Genomic DNA, 18,186 nt, shown 5'->3' on the forward strand with positions numbered 1-18,186 from the left:
ATAAACAAAAGTATTTAGTAAACAGTATTACTTTTTGCAGAATGTCAGATTATCAAAATGGTCAACATGGTCAAAATCTATTCTGTACTTTACCTCAAGAGGAAATTTTTGTCCTTCTAAACTATGTTCTGATCCATCTGATGACACGTTGCATTTTCCCCAGTGAAAAGTGATCTTGCTTGCTTTGAATATGGTGTCTAAGCCACCTCCACTGACATAATAATCATTTGTCAGGTTAATTTCCACTGAACAAAGAGAGAGAGGGGGGAAAAAAAAGAAGTGTCAATATAGAAGCCAGCCAAGGCATCTATGACTCTCATATTTCAGTATTAGGTGCTTAAAGGTAAATATGAAACATCCTTTTCCCTGTATTTCATAAGCAATTTGACAGGAAATTGGTTATTTAAAACAAGTAGGAAGTGTGGTAATTCACTATTAGCATGGAGAAATAAGTTTCATTTCGTGCCACAATTCATAAAATAGTCATCTACTGATGTGCGCTATTACATTGGTCTACTGTTGTCTGAAACTAGCCACAGAACTACACTACAAAGCTCAGAAAACTGGCTTAGCCACCAATCTGACCATCTGAGAAAAAGAAATTCCTGAAATACATAGCTTCCTGAAAGCACCTGTCTTTTTAACAAAAAGGAAAATACGCCCCCACCCATCATTATCGTAATTCTAGATGCAAATCATGGGGCAACACATGAAAGGAAAATTTTAGCCAGTTCCTAGGAGGACTGTCCTGTCTGTGAGGCCCCTTAGCTGTGGATCAGTCTTTCATGGGAGAAGGTGAGGACAGGTCTTCAGCTGGACATAACTGTACACCAACTGGAGACGGGACTGAGCATTTGTCTTCTGGAGGGAATGAGCACAGTGGAATAGACCGAAGCCCCACATTTGGCTTTCCCACCTCCAGTGATTGTGGATTGTTTGAACTCTTGCTAAAATAGCACTAATGGATTTCAGTTTCATTTCATTCCGATCCTCGAGACCTTGAAGACAATTTTAACTGCAGAGCTTAGCAGTTCCTTTTATAATATCTGAATTGCTGTCGATGAGGAAGAGCTTAGCTCACTTTTACAGACTTTAAAGAATGTTTCCTTAGGGATCTCTTGAAAAGACAAATGCACTATTTGTCTCCCGTAGTAGGGCAAGAGGGAAGTAAGTAATTTGTGGAGTAGTATGTAGGAAGTATATGATGGGGCCAAGAACAGAAATTAGGAACAATGAAACTAAACTGAAGGGAACTGAACTAAACTAAACTAAACTGAAATTGCTGGTCTAGGGGTCCCACTGGAACTGGTAGAAGGTCAAAGACAGTTGTTAAGAGATTCCTTCCTCCATACCTATGCCTGAAACAAGAAACATTATTTCCAACAAGCAGCTTTTAGTTACTGCTATCCTGGATTTATACAGCAAAGTGGTTGCAAAAAGATTTGACTGACAATGGAAATGCCACCGTAAGCTTCTTTTATAGCTGGGACAAATAGGAACTTGTAAGCATAAATCACTTCTTTCTAAAATACATTTCTAAGATAGATAAGACAAATCGGACCATAAAAGCACCTATTTCTCTTCTTTGACTTTAAGAAGTCATCTAAGTGAGTAATTCAGACACAAGTGTCTACTTATAGGTGTCTGTGTGTAGGGGAGATGAATCTCATCCTGAGTTTTTTGAAACCACAACTCATCTATGAAATGCTTCCACATGAGTAAGTAATTTATTAATACTTTAAAAAAATAATTTCTGTATACTTGTTACAGATTCTAGATATGTAGTAATAATTATCATTATTTCATAGCAAATGTTAAATTACTGTTTAGCTTCAATGAAGGGCTCATGATGGAATGATAGTAATGATGTGACTCCTTTGGCTCTATCTGTCTGTGCACATAATTTTCATTTGTGTTTTAGTGATTTCTCTATTATGCTTGGCTATTGTCATCACCTGATTTTTTATATAATGGATAAATTCAGAATGCACAAGCTAAGGAAAAGTGAAATAAAAATGTTTCATTAAAAGTCCTTGGTTGATTGTCCATCCTATATCACTTTTCTGACCTCGTTTAACTCCAAACATGAAATCTGACTTTTTACCTGTTTTGCCAGTGTTCTGAATGAAAGTATCTTCCAAAGTTTCCTTTTCCCATCCATGGAATTTAAGTTTCTTCAGATTCACATTTACTTGGGTGAGATCTTCATCTATATTAATAGGAGATTGTTTGGCACCATTGCAGGCTGAATATTTCTTTCCCCAGTTCTTTTGGTTCAAAGTTCCTAGAATTCAAAAACATTTGGGGTAAATAAATTTAAAACCTAAACTGTCATCCATGTATTTTTTCACATGGGAAAGTCAAAACATAGTTTGCAATCTGTGATCAGAGTACCTGCCCTTCTTTTAGACCTCATCTGTAGAAATACTTAGCACACCTACCATTGAATCCTATCTTCAACAGTTAAATCATTTTTTGAACATTTTAGATATCAGACCTACATGCTTATGAACCTCTAGGGAAAGCAGAAAACAACAAAAAAACCCTCACACACAATAAATAGAAATAATAAATAAAAGGAAAGACATAGACCAGTTGGAACAGGTCCAGAGGACAGCCACAAAGATGATCTGAGGGCTGGAGCACCTCTCCTATGAGGAGAGGTTGAGAGACTTGGGGTTGTTCAGCCTGGAAAACAGAGGCTCCAGGAAGACCTTATAGTGGCCTTCCAGTACCTAAGAGGGTCTATTGGACAGCTGGGGAAGGACTTTTTACAAGGGCACGTAGTGATAGGATGAGGGGTAATGGCTTCAAACTGGAAGAAGGTAGATTTAGATTAGATATTAGGAAGAAATTTTTTTACTTTGAGAGTTGAGAGGCACTGGGACAGGTTGCCCAGGGAAGTTGTGGAAGCTCCATCCCTCGAGGTGTTCAAGGCCAGGCTGGATGGGGCTTTGAGCAACCTGGTCTAGTGGAAGGTGTCCCTGCCCATGGCAGGGGGGTTGGAACTAGATGATCTTTAAGGTCCTTTCCAACCTAAACCATTCTATGATTCTATGAAAACAGGGGAGGAGCTTTCCGGTGAAAGAAATGGGCATTCAAAAATTCAAAATTACTGCAAACCCCTCCTTTCCAAATAACTCTTTTAATCATACGGATGTCATCAACGTTCCTTCTACCCAATGAAGTCAGCCATCCAGTAAGATTTTTAAATAAATAAAAGCAACAAGATGTTTAAAAAAAATCCTTACACAGAGGGAAAGAGGCAAAGAGTGATTCTACCCTGAAAAAAGGAAAAGGTGAGCGATGCTGTGGCTGGAGAGCCCGGGTGCGTGGTCCGGCTTTGCCCACCCAGGGCCGTGCTCGCCCACCACTGCAGCCATGTCCCTTTGCAGCTGCTGGGCAAGCGCAGCCAGGAGGTCCTGTGCAGCAGCAGGGCACCTTCTCCAGGACGCAGGGACTGGCCTGGCATTTCACTGTGGCCACTTCAGACATAGGCAACCTGGACACAGACAACACGTCCTTCACCAAAGACTCCATTATTTTCCATAAGAAATGCTCAAGTAGTCTACAGATCAGTGTGAGGGGTTAGTAGCTGCTTTGAGAGCCTTTTGTTTATATAATATAGCAATATAATATTTTGTGTATGTTTATGTGTTTGCATACATATAAATGTTTTTTTCCTGACAGGGAATTCTGGTAACACTTCAAAGGGCTAATTAAAACCAAGAGCTGACTGCACAGACCTAAGAAAATATAATTGCTTCAGTTAGCTTCCCACTTACTAGTAGTTAAGAGCTAATATTAGTGCATCCAATGCACACATTCGAATTCTATTAGACATGTTGAAATGAGCCAGTGCTCATTTACAGGCTGCTGTGCTACATCCCAGATTGTCGGCAGAAGATTTGCTATATTGCACCCCAGGCAAGGACAGCCCTCAAATTGCACTCAGAAAACTCAGAGAGGGGAGAAGAGATGCAGCCAGTCCCGTAACCATGACAATAGGCAGTAATACAAGATGCTCATCTGGATAGCTAGCTACCTCGAAACAAACCTGAGCTAAATTATTCAACAAGTATCAAGTCAAGCAAGTTACCAGTATCACTTTGCTGCATCAAAAGCACTGCAGGTCAGATGGTATATACACCCATTTACTTCTTGTAAACCGCAACAGAAGAAACTGTTGGGTACAACAGCCAAGTGAACCAAAATGAGTTGAAGTCATAGGGTTATGAATCTGAAGATCCTGCAGGTGGGGATTAGATCACACGGGCTAAGCTTCCAGCTCCTCCTCAAGTCGTGCTTCTCCTAGACATTAGTTGTCAGTTATAGTTTATCACCTGGGCAAATATTCTGATTTCTAATGTGCTTTTCACAAGAAAAGACTGTCTAATATTAATTTCACCTTGTCTCTCACAAGCTTCCCTTAAGAAATTCTGAGCCCAAGTCAACCAAAACTTGGGAGATGAATCTGCTCAGATCTTCTGTAGTGAATCTTCTAACAAATATCTAAGGCTTTTAAAACCAGGAAATCCAATTCTATTTAAATATAAATTAGAATCATTAACTTTTTAAATAGAGAAGCCTTCCAACATGGTCAGACAGGACAGAAATAACAATTCTCGGCTTGCCCTCTGCATCCTTGCAGACAGGCCCTTGTTTCCAGGTCTACTTTCAGCCAGCTTGGTGATTTTCCAAGCTGCAGCAAACTCTTTAGAGCCCTCCCTGGCTCTTTGAAAGCCTCTGCCAGTTTGGGCTGGGCTGGCTGCCCATGGCTGCCCCTCGGAGTTAGGCTGCGCTCCCTGCTCCATGCTCTGTTTCTTTTGCTCCTTCCTTTTGCCAGAGCTTAAGACTTCCCAGGCTCCTGCTGTTGCCCCAAGGCAGTAGAAATCTCCTTTCTCTTTCCACTGACATACACTCTCCCATTGCTCACCTGCAGTCTGTCCTTCAGAACACCATCACAAATCTTTTCCCAACACGCATTTCCCTTATTCTGCTCTTTCCACCACTGGAAAATCATACTCTTTTCTCTCTCCCACCACTGTACTTTTGGGCACTTTCTTCCATGCTTCTTTTGATGAATTGCATTATCCCATGTTTCCTCTATATATTCCCTACTATCCACTATCATGTTCAAGTGAAACAAATACATTAAAATTAGAGAAACTATAATCTCCTTCCAACTTTCACAGTTTCATATTTTGTGGTTTTGTTATGTGGAATGTAAATTCTTTGACTTGTCGTTATCTGTGCCTCAGCGTATAAATATAACAAATCCCTAGCATGAAGCTAATGATAATAGTAATTTTAGCTCATCCCAGAAGGCACTGCCATGCCAAAACCATAATCCCTCACAACATCCCGAGCCAGGGCACGCGGAGTTACTGAGGACGCTGGCTGTAGGTAGTGCGGCGATGCTTTGGCTCGACCAAGGAAGTTTGTTCTTGCAGTCTGGATGTGAAGCTTTCCATAAATATTGCCAGAAAGAAATGAGGGAAATCAGAAGGCTTGATGAGATGAAGAACATTATTTCCTGGGCCCCAGAAAGGCCTCAAACCTATGAGATGAGCTTGCTAAAAAGATTTGATAATGTTTGTGTAGAAATAAAGGCAATTCAGCCAAGTGAATATAATGAAAAGATTCTCCTTTCATAAAGAACTTTGTTGTTTACACCTTACTGAAATCTTACAGCATCTATGAATCTTTAAGCCCCAAAGAAAGTTTTAGAGCAGTGATTTTCATGTAATTACATATTGCCATACACTCACCAGTAGTCATGGTAAGAAGCTGATCTATGTATATTATGTACCAAAAAGATGCAAATAATGTTTCATCTACTCTCTGCCTGACAAAAAGAAAAATATGTATTCTATTTGTATGAATGGTAGCTTGAAATCAACCAAGGATAAATGAAAAGTATTTCATGGTTGCAGAGACTTAAGGCTACAACAAATTAACTGAACGCTCAAAATCAATGCACCTGCTGGCAAATCTGAACAGGTAGTTGACAACTTTTAATCAGTCTTCTTCTTTGTGGTCCAGCAGCCGGTATAGCTAAAAAAGCCACATAAGCAACAGACGCCATTATTGCTGGCAATTGCAGAAGTACGAGTGATCTCCACACTGAGGAATACAGGCAGTGTGGAAGCTCTCTTTCTATGGTAAAAAAGATACCGAGGTCAGTAACAAGGAACAAAATCTGTGTACGTGTTGTATGGCAAGAGGAAAATCCCACTGGCATAACTAGTGAGAACCTGTAGCGTTAATCAAAAGCTATGGAATGAAATGTACAGGGTATCAATGGCAGGCTCTGGTCTGAGGCAGGAACATGGGAAATTTCAGAAGGAACCAGCATCCAGTCATGATGATCCGAATTATATTTGAGCAGCCAAATACATGTTTTTGCATAAATGCTGCAAATGTTGGAGCAGATAATGGCTGTGTCTATATTAGCAAGTAGTGTAGACCAATAGGAGTGGATTTATAGAGTGAAACGGTTGGGGTTGAGAACCAGATGTTGAAACCATATGTCTTTCAGAAGGTTTTCACCTCAGCCTAGCTCTGCCTGGTCCCATGGGCTGAATGCCCATCGGCTGCTGAAGTGCATTAGGTGCGTTCCTGCAGCACATCTCCTGGTTAGTGCCAGCTGAGATGAACCCATGTCACGTGCTGTGAGACAACTCTGCCTTGCGAACCAAAGCTTGGCAAGTGAGGAGCAGTCAGGAGATTGGCTTCAGAAGTCCACTCCAGACCTGAAGCGAAGCATTAACGTAAATGCACCCAGTGTAGGCAGCAGGTGGTGAAACTGCTGCAGTTTACATGACTCGCAGAAATCCAAAGTAAAAGCGAAAGAACCAAATGTTTTTAAACAAGAGCAGATTGTTTTACTGTAGGTGTTGTGATGGAAATCATAAATCAAAGCAGTGCCAGCCATTTTGAAAAATATTGTTGAAACTGAGCTTTGAAAATGAATTCCCCCAAACCGTGCTTTGGGAATCTGAGGAGAATAAAAATGTGCACAATATATCTTGAAGAGTGCACAGAGGAAGCAATGTTTGTCAAAGCTGTCAGCTCTGAAGAAGTAACTGACAATTCACAGTGAATGAAAATGAGCCTGAACACAGCAGATTACAAGTTAATGGAAGACTGCCTTCACCATAACCTTTACCACTCTTGCCCAGGGTAGAACGTCTGAAAAAAAATTTCCTAGCCTTTCTTTCTAGGAAATCTTCATACCTAACTCTGCTCCTCATCCTTAGCCTCGGTGTTCCCATCCCTGCAACCAGCGTCCAATTCCCATTTCGTACTTCACTTCTATCCACTGTTGTCTTTGGAAGATCTGGCCCACAAGGTCTAAGGGCACTTATGTCTTTTTTAAAAAAACTTGAAAGAAAAGCGTGTGTCAAACAAGTCTGCATGTGGGTATCCCATGCAAGCGGGAAGAGTGAGCAGGGCTGAAGGCAAGCTGTGAAACTGAGTGGGCTGTGGTCCTCCCAGCAACTTGCCGGGAGAGGGGTTTCTCAGTGTGCTCACACACTGCTGTCTGTGTGTCTCCTGGGCTGTAAACCTTCATTACGAGTGCTGCTGTTTACTACCATGTATCAGGACTGGCCAAATGTAATATACAATTGTAGAAAAATGGAAGGCAACTTTTTAAATCAATGGAAAATATACATAAAGAACTTAAAATGTAAATCTCAAGTCCAATGAATGGGATTCTGAATACGGGAAACAAATACTCTGCATTTCTTCTTCGTACTGAATATGGGGGGAGTTTCTGAAGAAATACAATATTAAAAACAAAGCTTTGGGCTTCATGGGTTTATTAATGATGTCAGAAAATTGCATTCGTGAGGAGATATGTTTTACTTGGAAAATTCTACTTCACAGAATCACAGAATGGTCAGGGTTGGAAGGGACCTCTGGAGACCATCTAGTCCAACCCCCCCTGCCAGAGCAGGGTCACCTGCAGCAGGTTGCACAGGATGGCATCCAGGCGGGTTTTGAATGTCTCCAGAGTGGGAGACTCCACCACCTCTCTGGGCAGCCTGTGCCAGTGCTCTGCCACCCTCAAAGTAAAGAAGTTCCAAGTTCCTCCTCAAGTTAAGACGGAACTTCCTATGTTCAAGTTTGTGCCCATTACCTCTTGTCCTATCACTGGGCACCACTGAAAAAAGCCTGTTCCCATCCCCCTGGCACCCTCCCTTTAAGTATTTGTAAGCATTAATAAGATCTCCTCTCAATCTTTTTTTCTCTAGACTAAGCAGGCCCAAGTCCCTCAGTCTTTCCTCATAGTTCCCAGCACTTCACTTTAGCAACCGTTGTTCTGATATCAGAGTTTGCATTCTTAGCTCTTATTAGGATCATGTTTCTCATGTTTCTAGGAGCATACTCCTAGCACCTGTCCCCTCAGGAACTACAACAAGTCCTAGCTCTAATGACAGTTAAAGAAAAAGAAATGTTTTAAATATTTGTAAAGAAGCCATACTTCCCTCACAAGTGTACGCTTTGAAACACAGGGAGGTTAACCTCATCACTGTTAGGTATCTACTGTTAGGTAGAAATACGGATACAATCTAAGACCATGTACGTTTTAGACTCTAACCAGTTACAGAGTATAAACACTGCTTCTCAAACTGGCAATAATGGGTAGCACAGAAATAATCATGGGTCTGATTCGGGTCTTCCATTGCTCCTATCTCATTTATTATTTCACGACTGAAAGTGATACGAACCCTACCGTTTATGTTATAGATGAAAGACAGCAGAAAAGAGAGATGGATTCTTTACCACTCTTTAATTTCTTCCTGTCCGTTTTTCATGAGCTTTTGCTTCCACAGTGATATCATTACTTTTATAAATATAGATTGGACACATATTGGAAATGAAAAATATCCCCTCTGTGTGGACTGTTAATAATGTATTTGCCTTATCAAAAATGTTATTGACTTACCACTTCAAAGTGCTAAGTGATTTCAAAGGCGTTTTTTAGAGCAAAGACATTTTATCTGAGATACGAGAAATTAGAAATAAGGCCATGAAAAGACGTGGGTACTTATACTGGGACAAAGTTTATATTTAGATGCCAAATCAATACTGCTCTGAACACCAAACTGTAAAACTATTCTTTTTTTTTTTTTTTTCCTCTTTATTTCTGCTTCACTATTTAGATAGTGAACTGGATGAACAGAGGAGATGCAGATCAACAAACCTCAGGATGCTTCATACCATTAATAGCTACGGCCTTTAGCTTATTTCCAAAAGTTGCACAATGAAGTCTCTAATCCTCCAAGGCAGAATAATGATTTCAATTCACATTCTGGATGAGTGCACTACTGGCCCAAAGCGAGAAGTACTGCCAATACTAATCTTGTGAATGTTGCCATAGCTCATATTACAAAGGCCACGACATAACAAATTGCATTCGAGGGAAACATTTTAGTCATCAAATAAATGGACGTTTGAAGTTTTACACATTACTGAGTAGAAGACAACATTTCTGCTTCATCTTGATCTTCATTGTAAGGATTTTTGGGTTTTGTGTTTTTCCCCTCCAAAACCCCCAATTACCACCACAGCCTGTTCATGATCAGTCTCATTAAATTTATAAAAATTCTTCAGAATGAAAATGAAATGAAATGAAAAAGCCCAGACTTTAACCGGTGAAATCGCTTGTCAGGACAGTCACAACTACAGAGAAGGAGTTTTGGCTTCCAGGTTTGGCCTTAGCCAATTATGATGCCCGTCTCAGTGATTTAATTGCTTGTGGCTTTTCCAAGACTGGATTGCTTGCCAATGTCTAGGTCAAGTGTTCAAAAATTAAATTATTCTGGTTATGTTAAAGAGAGTCAGCCCACAGACTGACTGAACGGCCACTCAAAAAACTTTAATAGCATTTAAACCCTCAAAGTTCAACACTAATGAAGTAACTTGCTTTTAAATGAGCAGGAGCCAAATATATTTATCCCACAGATTTTTTTGGCACATATACAGTGACAGAAAAATGAATGCAATGTATAGTTTCTAACTGTAGGGTGTAATATTTCAAATAAAGCTACCAGAATCAACAAAAAATTCTAATTGCTTTGCAACTAGATGCATTCAGGCAAGCCAAAACATCTAATGTCTTATTTTGTTTTATGCCTGTTTGCTGTTTTTGTATCTAAGTATCAGCATTCCTACATTGTATTCTGTGTATTGTGTGTATGTGCACACAAAAAAACGAATACATACTGTATAAAACCAGACAAATATGGACTTTTCCTGAGAAGAATACCCTAAAGGATGGCACAGCACTAACTTGTCTTCAGCTTAACTCTGGTACGTTAATCTTCTCTGTTCCTCATCTAAAATGTGTTGGACTGCTTACCCCTTATTAAAATGTAACTGAGAAGATGAGTGAGGAAAATTCTGATAAAACACTTTGATATCTTCAGATTATCGGGTATTTCTTTCACCTTTTGTTTATTTATTTGAACATAAACTTTACACTTCCTTCACATCTATGGTCACTGAGACATTGCTCAATAAAATAAGCAAAAAGCTATTGAGTGAGAAAAATGTTTTGTTTTTTCACTTTATCCCCACAGAAAAAAAAGCATCACATAGAATAAACTACAGTTGTTGAGATACTGTAATCACTATTATTAATACAGTGTCTGCCTGGTGATTTTTCTTCCTGGGAGTCAGTCTGATAATGATTCATAGTCAGACTAAGTGAATTACTGAGCAAAACGCATAGGAGGATAAATGCCAATGGACAGCTTTCTTTCAATATAGCAACTGTTTGCTGTTCCTCTTCTCCTTCTTTCATTGCCCGATAAATCTGGCCATTGCAGTCTAGTTAGAAAATATATAATCAAACACTTCTATGCCAGAGAAATACAGATTATCACTGATGCTCCATTTGCAGTGCATTCAATGGGATAGCTGTTTAAACTAGGAGAAAGATTATGGGAGAAACTCAGTCAACCTTTTAAGATACCTCTTTTCTATTATTCTCATCCCATTGCTGCTGCACTTGCATATAAGTGCTGCTGGAGAATTATGTAGCAATATATAATGAAAACTTGCCAAGTAATCTTTTATAATTAATGTAGTGTTAAGATCTAAGCTGTATTTTTCAAGTAAGTATTAAGGCAGGAAGTTTGGTACAGTGCCAAATGGGAAAATGTCCAGTAAAAAAGAAACACATTCTGAGCAAAAGCTCAGCTCTAATTGAAATTGTCCAGAGATGCCAAAAACTACAAGAAAGAGTTCTTCAGGTACATAAACAACAAGCAGAAACAGAAAGAAAATATTGGCCTGCTGTTAAACAGGAGAGGTGAATTAGTCACCAACAACACTGAAAAGGCAGAGGTTCTCAGCGCCTTCTTAATCTCTGTCTTTACCAGCACTGTTGGGCCCCAGGCCTTGGGAACAAAAATCCAGGTTGATGCAAACACAAACCCACTGCCAGTGAAGGAAGAGTTGGTACACGAACTGTTACAGGAGCTTGACCCCTACAAATTGATGGGCCCTGATGTTATGCACCTGAGGTTGTTAAGACAGCTGGCTGACATCATTGTGAGGCCACTCTCCATAATCTTTGAGAAGTCTGGAGATCAGGGGATGCCCTAGAAGACTGGCAGAAGGCTAATGTCATGCCCATCTACAAGAAGGGCTTAAAGGAGGATCCAGGAAATTATAGGCCCATCAGTCTTACCTCAGTCCCTGGGAAAGTTATGGAACAAATCCTCCTGGGGGCTATCACAGGTCAAATGAAGCATGTGATTGGGAAAAGCCAGCATGGATTCACCAAGGGCAGATCATTCTTGACAAACCTGATTGCCTTCTACGACAAAGCAACCTGCTCAGTTGATGGGGGGTGAGCAGTGGACATTGTCTACCTGGATTTCTCCAAGGCTTTCAACACAGTTTCCCACAGCCTCCTCCCAGAGAAACTGATGCATTACAGCCTAGACAAGTGGTCTATGCGGTGGGTGGGAACTGGCTGACAGGCCGCACCCAGAGGGTGGTGGTAAATAGCTGCTTTTCAAACCGGCAACCGGTCACAAATGGGGTCCCCCAGGGATCGATACTGGGGCCAACGCTGTTTAATATCTTCATAAGTAATCTGGATGACAGCATCAAGTGTACCCTGATGAAGTTTGCTGATGAGACCAAACTGAGTGGTGAAGCGGACACTCTGGAAGGGAGAGCCACCCTGCAGGATGACCTGGATAGGCCCGAAGCGTGGGCTGACAAGAACCTTATTAAGTTTGGCAAAGACAAGTGTAAGGCCTTGCGCCTGCGAAAACATAATCCAGGAGTGCAGCACAGGCTGGGATCTACCCGGCTGGGGAGCAGCTCTGTGGAAAGGGACCTGGGGGTCCTGGTGGACAACAAGCTCAATATGAGTGAACAGTGAACAGTGCTGCTGCAGCAAAGAAAGCCAAGAGGATGCTGGGTTGCATCAACGAGGGCATCGCCAGCAGAGAGAAAGAAGTCACTATCCCACTCTACTCAGCGCTTGTCAGGCCACACCTGGAATACTGTGTTCAGTTTTGGTCCCCACTAAGCAAAAAAGATGTGGACAGGCTGGAGAGGGTCCAGAGAAGGGCCACCAAGATGATCAAAGGACTGGGAAACTGCCATATGAGGAAAGGCTGAGAGAACTGGGTTTGTTCAGCATTGCAAACAGAAGGCTTAAGGGAGATCTTACCACCATGTTCCAGTAGTTAAAGGGTGGCTACAAAGAAGATGGAGACTCCCTTTTTACAAGGAGTCACATGGAAAAGAGAAGGGGTAATGAGTACAAGTTACTCCTGGGGAGATTCCGACTGGACACAAGAAGAAAATTTTTCACAATGAGAACAATCAGCCATTGTAATAGTCTCCCCTGGGAAGTGTTGGATTCCCCATCATTGGACACTTTTAAGATTCAGCTGGACAGGGTGCTGGGCCATCTTGTCTAGACTGTGCTTTTGCCCAGAAATGCTGGAACAGATGATCCTTGAGGTCCCTTCCAACCTGGCATTCTATGATTCTGCAATTCTTCCTCCTGCTTTTATTTCCTTTTTGACAATATGTGAAGCCCTAACTGGAAGCCCTGAATACTTATAAACATTGCTCCAAGGAATTCAGGTAGCAAGGAAGAACAAATAAAATGGGACCATTGCAGCCTTTGTCCTCTAAAGCCACCCTGATTTGCAAAATAAAAGCAATAGCTTTCCAACATCACAGTTCAGCTTTACTTCCTGGAAGTAAAGCTTACTCCCCAGCTTACAGCTACTGCACAGGGAACAAGTGGATGTATATCATCTTTCTGTTGGGGAACATGGGCATAAATGAAGCTTATGGAGGTATCTCCCTCTGCCCTGTTTCATGCAGTACCATTACATTAGAAATGTAATGGCTGCATATGACAAAGATTGGGTAGACTCAAAGTTTGCACCAATTCTAAACAGACCAATAACATGCACGTTAAAGGACCATCAGCTGGAGCAAAGAAAGAGAAAGCAATAATCTACTTCAAGTGCAGCATTTAGCATCTGTCTGGTACGTGACAGTTGATGTAGTCCCAGGAGATGAGCACAATGAAACCCATCTTCAACAGCAAGAAACCTAATTTTTACCAGAGTACAGGTCACCACCTAAGTTTAATGAATTGCACTATGACAGTCTTCACTTTTTACTCCCTATTACTACAAGGTAGACTCTGCTGTATTTTAGAAATTATCTTGGCTGGCAGAACCAGGCACTCGGTACAGAAACAAAATACAATTATGAATTTTAAAAGAGAGCATGTAATTTCCTCCTTCTCAGCTTCTCAACAGATCAACAGATCTAATAATACTGGCTTTCACTTAGAAAATCAATATAGTTTCCTTTTCTCTCCTGTTGTGTTTCTCTCCTATTTCCTTCTTCCTTCCTTTCCTCTCTTTCTTCCCTCTTTCCTCCCTCCCTCCTTGGCCATTAAATGTTAATGAGCAGTCTGTTTAGTTCCATGAAAAGTCCTCTGGTGGTATACCACAGGGGTACTTTTTCCTGTTACCAAACATGTGCATTATTATGTTGCTATCACCTAGGAAAATAACTTCTGTCAGTACCAGCCTATCTACAAGAGTAATACGTCTCATAAAGGCCACAGTCATAAGTTCTGATCCAAAGTCTGCTGAAGTATACAAATAAATCACAAGTAGGTTCTCTGGGCTTTGGATCAGATTGGCTGTGCACGCATAAAAAATCACTGCTAAACAGTAGTGGCACCAAGGATGCAAAAATCCCACAAATAGCCATGAAAAAGGTTGGCACTTACTCTTAAATAGCAAAAAGGCATTTATTTCAACTGTAAAGAATAACACAGAGATCCTGAAAACTAAGGACTAGACAGAAATAAACTAAAGAAAGACAAATATAAGGATAAAAGACTACTGGATTATACCACTGGCCAGTCAGTCCCCGCAGCTGCCAGTAGATAAATTACCCTAATGTCCAAAAGGATACAGAAGTAATTCTGTTTTTTTGCTCCCCAGGTTCTCATTTTTACAGAGCTTCAATTTTTATAAAATGAAGCTCCTAGGTATCTCCAGAAGAACATAATACCATAGGAAAGTGGGATTTCTTTTTAGCATCTTTTAGCAGGATTTGGTATCACACTTCTGTGTGAATTTCAATACTTATTATGTTTGCATAATGGTAAGGATAAGAGGAGGTGATGGGCAGGAATTTGTTATATAGTATTATATTGAGCCATATGGATTCTTACACAAAGCCATAGCTGTATGCGTGCTTATCCCCAATTTCTTATCATTTTTTATTTTTTACTTTAGAAAGCCAATTCTAGTTCATAAAATGACTCTTTAGCAAGGACTTTGACTGCAGTAGCAAAAACTTTAATTCTCTTTCCCTTTCTCCGCCAAATAAAAGAAAATTCTTTGAAAAATATTAAAAAACACCGCCCCACACCCCACCCCCCCAACGTTCCACAAACATTCCTGCACTAATGGTATTACTTTATTTGGACTAAGCATAGTTTCAGTGTAACAATTCTGTTTCCATTTTTTCCACAGACTTTATAACAGATACTTTCAGAACTGGCACAGCATTGTCAGTGGATATATACGACTCTTCCTCTGATAATATTCCATGTTAAATTTAAATAATACCATTATGTGATTAGTCTTTTTTTGAGACTGTCATATCCTCAAAAAAACCTCTTCACCAGCTCTGCCACTGAGTGAGGTTTTACCCAGCCTTGACATGATAACAGCGTTACATAAATTACACGGTAGGTATTTCTTCCACGTATTTCTTCCACAAACAAGTTGTGTGAATCTCTTTTTTTCCTTTGCAGGTCTACAAAAAAGCCCAACCGGGTTTTAACATCTTTCAGTATTAAGAACTTTCAAAGTCACTTTCAATGCTGAACTGTTATTCTGAAGAACACATAGCTAAAAGCTATTGAGCAGCAGGTGTAACTCACCTCAGATGGGGAACTCGCTGTCCATTAACAGCATTTACCTTCACAGCTTCTCCATTCTATCCTACAGTGGAAGCTCTTTGAAACAAGAATGGAAGCAGCACTCACTGCTACGGGGCCACATGCTTAATTCCTGTATCTCTGGGCAACTGTGGTCTCACATTTATCTCAGTCAGCCGGTAAGTTCTTGACCCTCTGTGAATGTTGTGGTGATAAAACTGGCCTAAAATGTCTTGCTGCTGTTAGCAACACTGCTCTTTACGACTTATTTTCTGAAACTAAGAATTAAGTCACTGCACTGCTTGTATTGAGAAACAAAGAAACTGTCACCTAACCTACTCCCTCTGAGCCAAAAGTTTGTAGTAGGGATTCCAGTTTTCATATCAATATTACTTTAAATTCACTAAACTCTTTAGTGGCTTAGTGTGGTGTTATTTTTTTCTTTTCATCTATGGCTAATACACAGAATAACCATCTTCCATGAAGATTTGTGTCATCATTTTTCTTTTTCTTTTCTCTGGGGAGAAAAAAATCTTCTCCTTTCGTTTCTACACACAGGAAAGTAGAAGAGGATCAGAAGAGCGTGTTACTTTCCTTCCCTCACATTATTTCCCAGGGATCAAATACATAGGGTACTTTTTACCACCTACAAATATAGTCTTTATTTCTTCTTACTAAGTAAACCATTCAAGGAGGAAGAGATCTAGCATACTTTATCACAGTTGGATAAATTAAAGGCATGTTCCTTGGTTTATTTATCTATTTCAAGCAGGAAGTTGCTATGGCAGGAGCAAAAGGAGCACACGGTATTCCTGAAAAATTAACATCATCTAACCATCAAACCTCTCCCCAGTGCAGAGGAGCAATTATCTTCTGCCACAGAGTTACGCTATCATTCACATAAAGGGAATTAGCCAGTCCTTAGAGGGGACTGGATGCACACAAGTGACTTCAGTACCACGTAATCTCAAGTATTCAAGAATCCCAACACTTCCAGGTTTGTGAAGGCTTTCATACAAGCAGATTAAGTTTTAGTGAAATTCTACCTACTGATGCTTCTCCTTTCTTTTTCCCTGTTAGTGGAAAGTATCTATTTTATGCTCAGGACAAAATTTATGCCACCCTAAACACGTTATCTTGAATGTAAACGTTACTTTGTTATGTTATCTTGAAAGAAGCATTTACAATTACTGAAATACTCTACAGTAAACATTTTCTGACAAGACTCTTCTCTGTTCAGTCTGTAAGGAATTGGACAGCCATAACTGAAAAAAAAACGGGTCTGTAAGCTGCTGGGACAAAATCTCCCCAATGTATGTCTATTGTGCAGCTAATTGAAATGTAGTTAATCAAGTTCAAGAGACCAAGCCATGTTAGAGTTCATAGGTTCCCAAATTTTCACCAAAAGCTCCCTAAATATCACTGCCTGTGCCCTGAGGCACTGTCAGCTTGACTAAAGTGAGCAACCAAAAGCAAAGCCCTTTTGGATTCCCGGACTAGTCATCCCTTGCCATGATCTCCCAAGGCACAGACCTACCCGGTGTGCACCTAGTGACCCTCACACTGTGCAGCCAACAGCACCAAGATGAAAGCAAAACTCTGCAGCTGTGTCTCCTGCCATTCGAGAACATTCAAGTGGATGTCCATTTTAATGTAATATCCCAGCAGCTGCAGCCAGACAGTGTATTTGGGAGAACAGGAGTTAAATACCCTCTTCAGCCCCCCCAAAATTATTCATGATCCATATTTTGCATTTTCCATGACAAGGCCTGAGAATATTGACAAGGGAAGGAGAGCATATAAAAATTAGACATCATCATTTGGTATAGACTTTGGTCAATAGAAGTCTTGTGACTTCAGTCAGAAGAGGAAAATTTTTCACAATGAGAACAATCAGCCATTGGAATAATCTCCCCAGAGAAGTGGTGGATTCCCCATCTATATTATAAAACAAGAAACTCAGTTTGCATATAAAAAATAATAACCAAGAAAATCAGAGAAGAAAACCTCACCTAGTTTATGCAAAGTATAAACCAACCACGTACTGTTTTAAAACATTTTTTTCTTTTTTTTTTTTTTCTGAAAGAACTTCTCTTGTGCTTACCAAGTGCACTCTACACCACAGTGTATGTGTCACAGTCTCTCAGTGCTCTCATTCTTTGAGGACCTGTGTATGACTTTTTCCTAACCAGGGCAACTGTGGATGACTAATGTAGGCATTGATTGCAATTGGGGTGGAAAGTGTGGCAAAATATTATGATGGTCAAAGAGGAGATATAAGGCCGAGTTTCCAGCCAAGGCATATTGCACAGGCAAAGCATACTAAAGCCCAAGTACTGAATCGATATCTCTTGGTATAGTTTTGAAGATATGAAAAGATTAGTCTCACTCCTGAACGACTTGCATGACATTTACACAGAGATTTCATTCTGAAGGGGCTGATCAAAAAACTCTGTAGGTTAATTAGAGGATTCTTCTGCATCAATTCTAAGATAGGGAATAACATATTAGGTTAGAAATAGGTGGGAGCTTGGGGGTGGGAAAGCAAGGCAAAAGCACTATGTAAATTAAAGTTTTGGAGAAAATGTAGACAGCTTCTTGCATATGTAATTGTGACCTCTTTTTTAATAATTTCTCTCTGCTGTAGGCAGGAACAACCTTTCCCTTCATGAGAATCAGCTTTATGTTGGAATAATACCCAGAATCTCTTAGTTTCCAGT

At 40.3% G+C, this 18,186-nt stretch overlaps 1 protein-coding gene across 1 annotated transcript in view; it reads right to left on the bottom strand.

Moving 5' to 3' along the window:
* The window catches only part of PTPRZ1 (protein tyrosine phosphatase receptor type Z1), a gene marked incomplete at its 5' end in the record, with an annotated part of 151,248 nt that overhangs the window by 67,391 nt on the left and 65,671 nt on the right, over positions 1–18,186 (bottom strand). The window contains 2 exons of the mRNA XM_082486705.1: positions 94–245; positions 2,105–2,284. Of these exons, the coding sequence (XP_082342831.1) occupies positions 94–245; positions 2,105–2,284 (332 nt within the window). The remainder of the gene's footprint in view (positions 1–93; positions 246–2,104; positions 2,285–18,186) is intronic.

This window comes from Vanellus vanellus, assembly GCF_965231255.1.
Source record: "Vanellus vanellus genome assembly, chromosome: 1".
Taxonomy (NCBI): Eukaryota; Metazoa; Chordata; class Aves; order Charadriiformes; family Charadriidae; genus Vanellus; species Vanellus vanellus.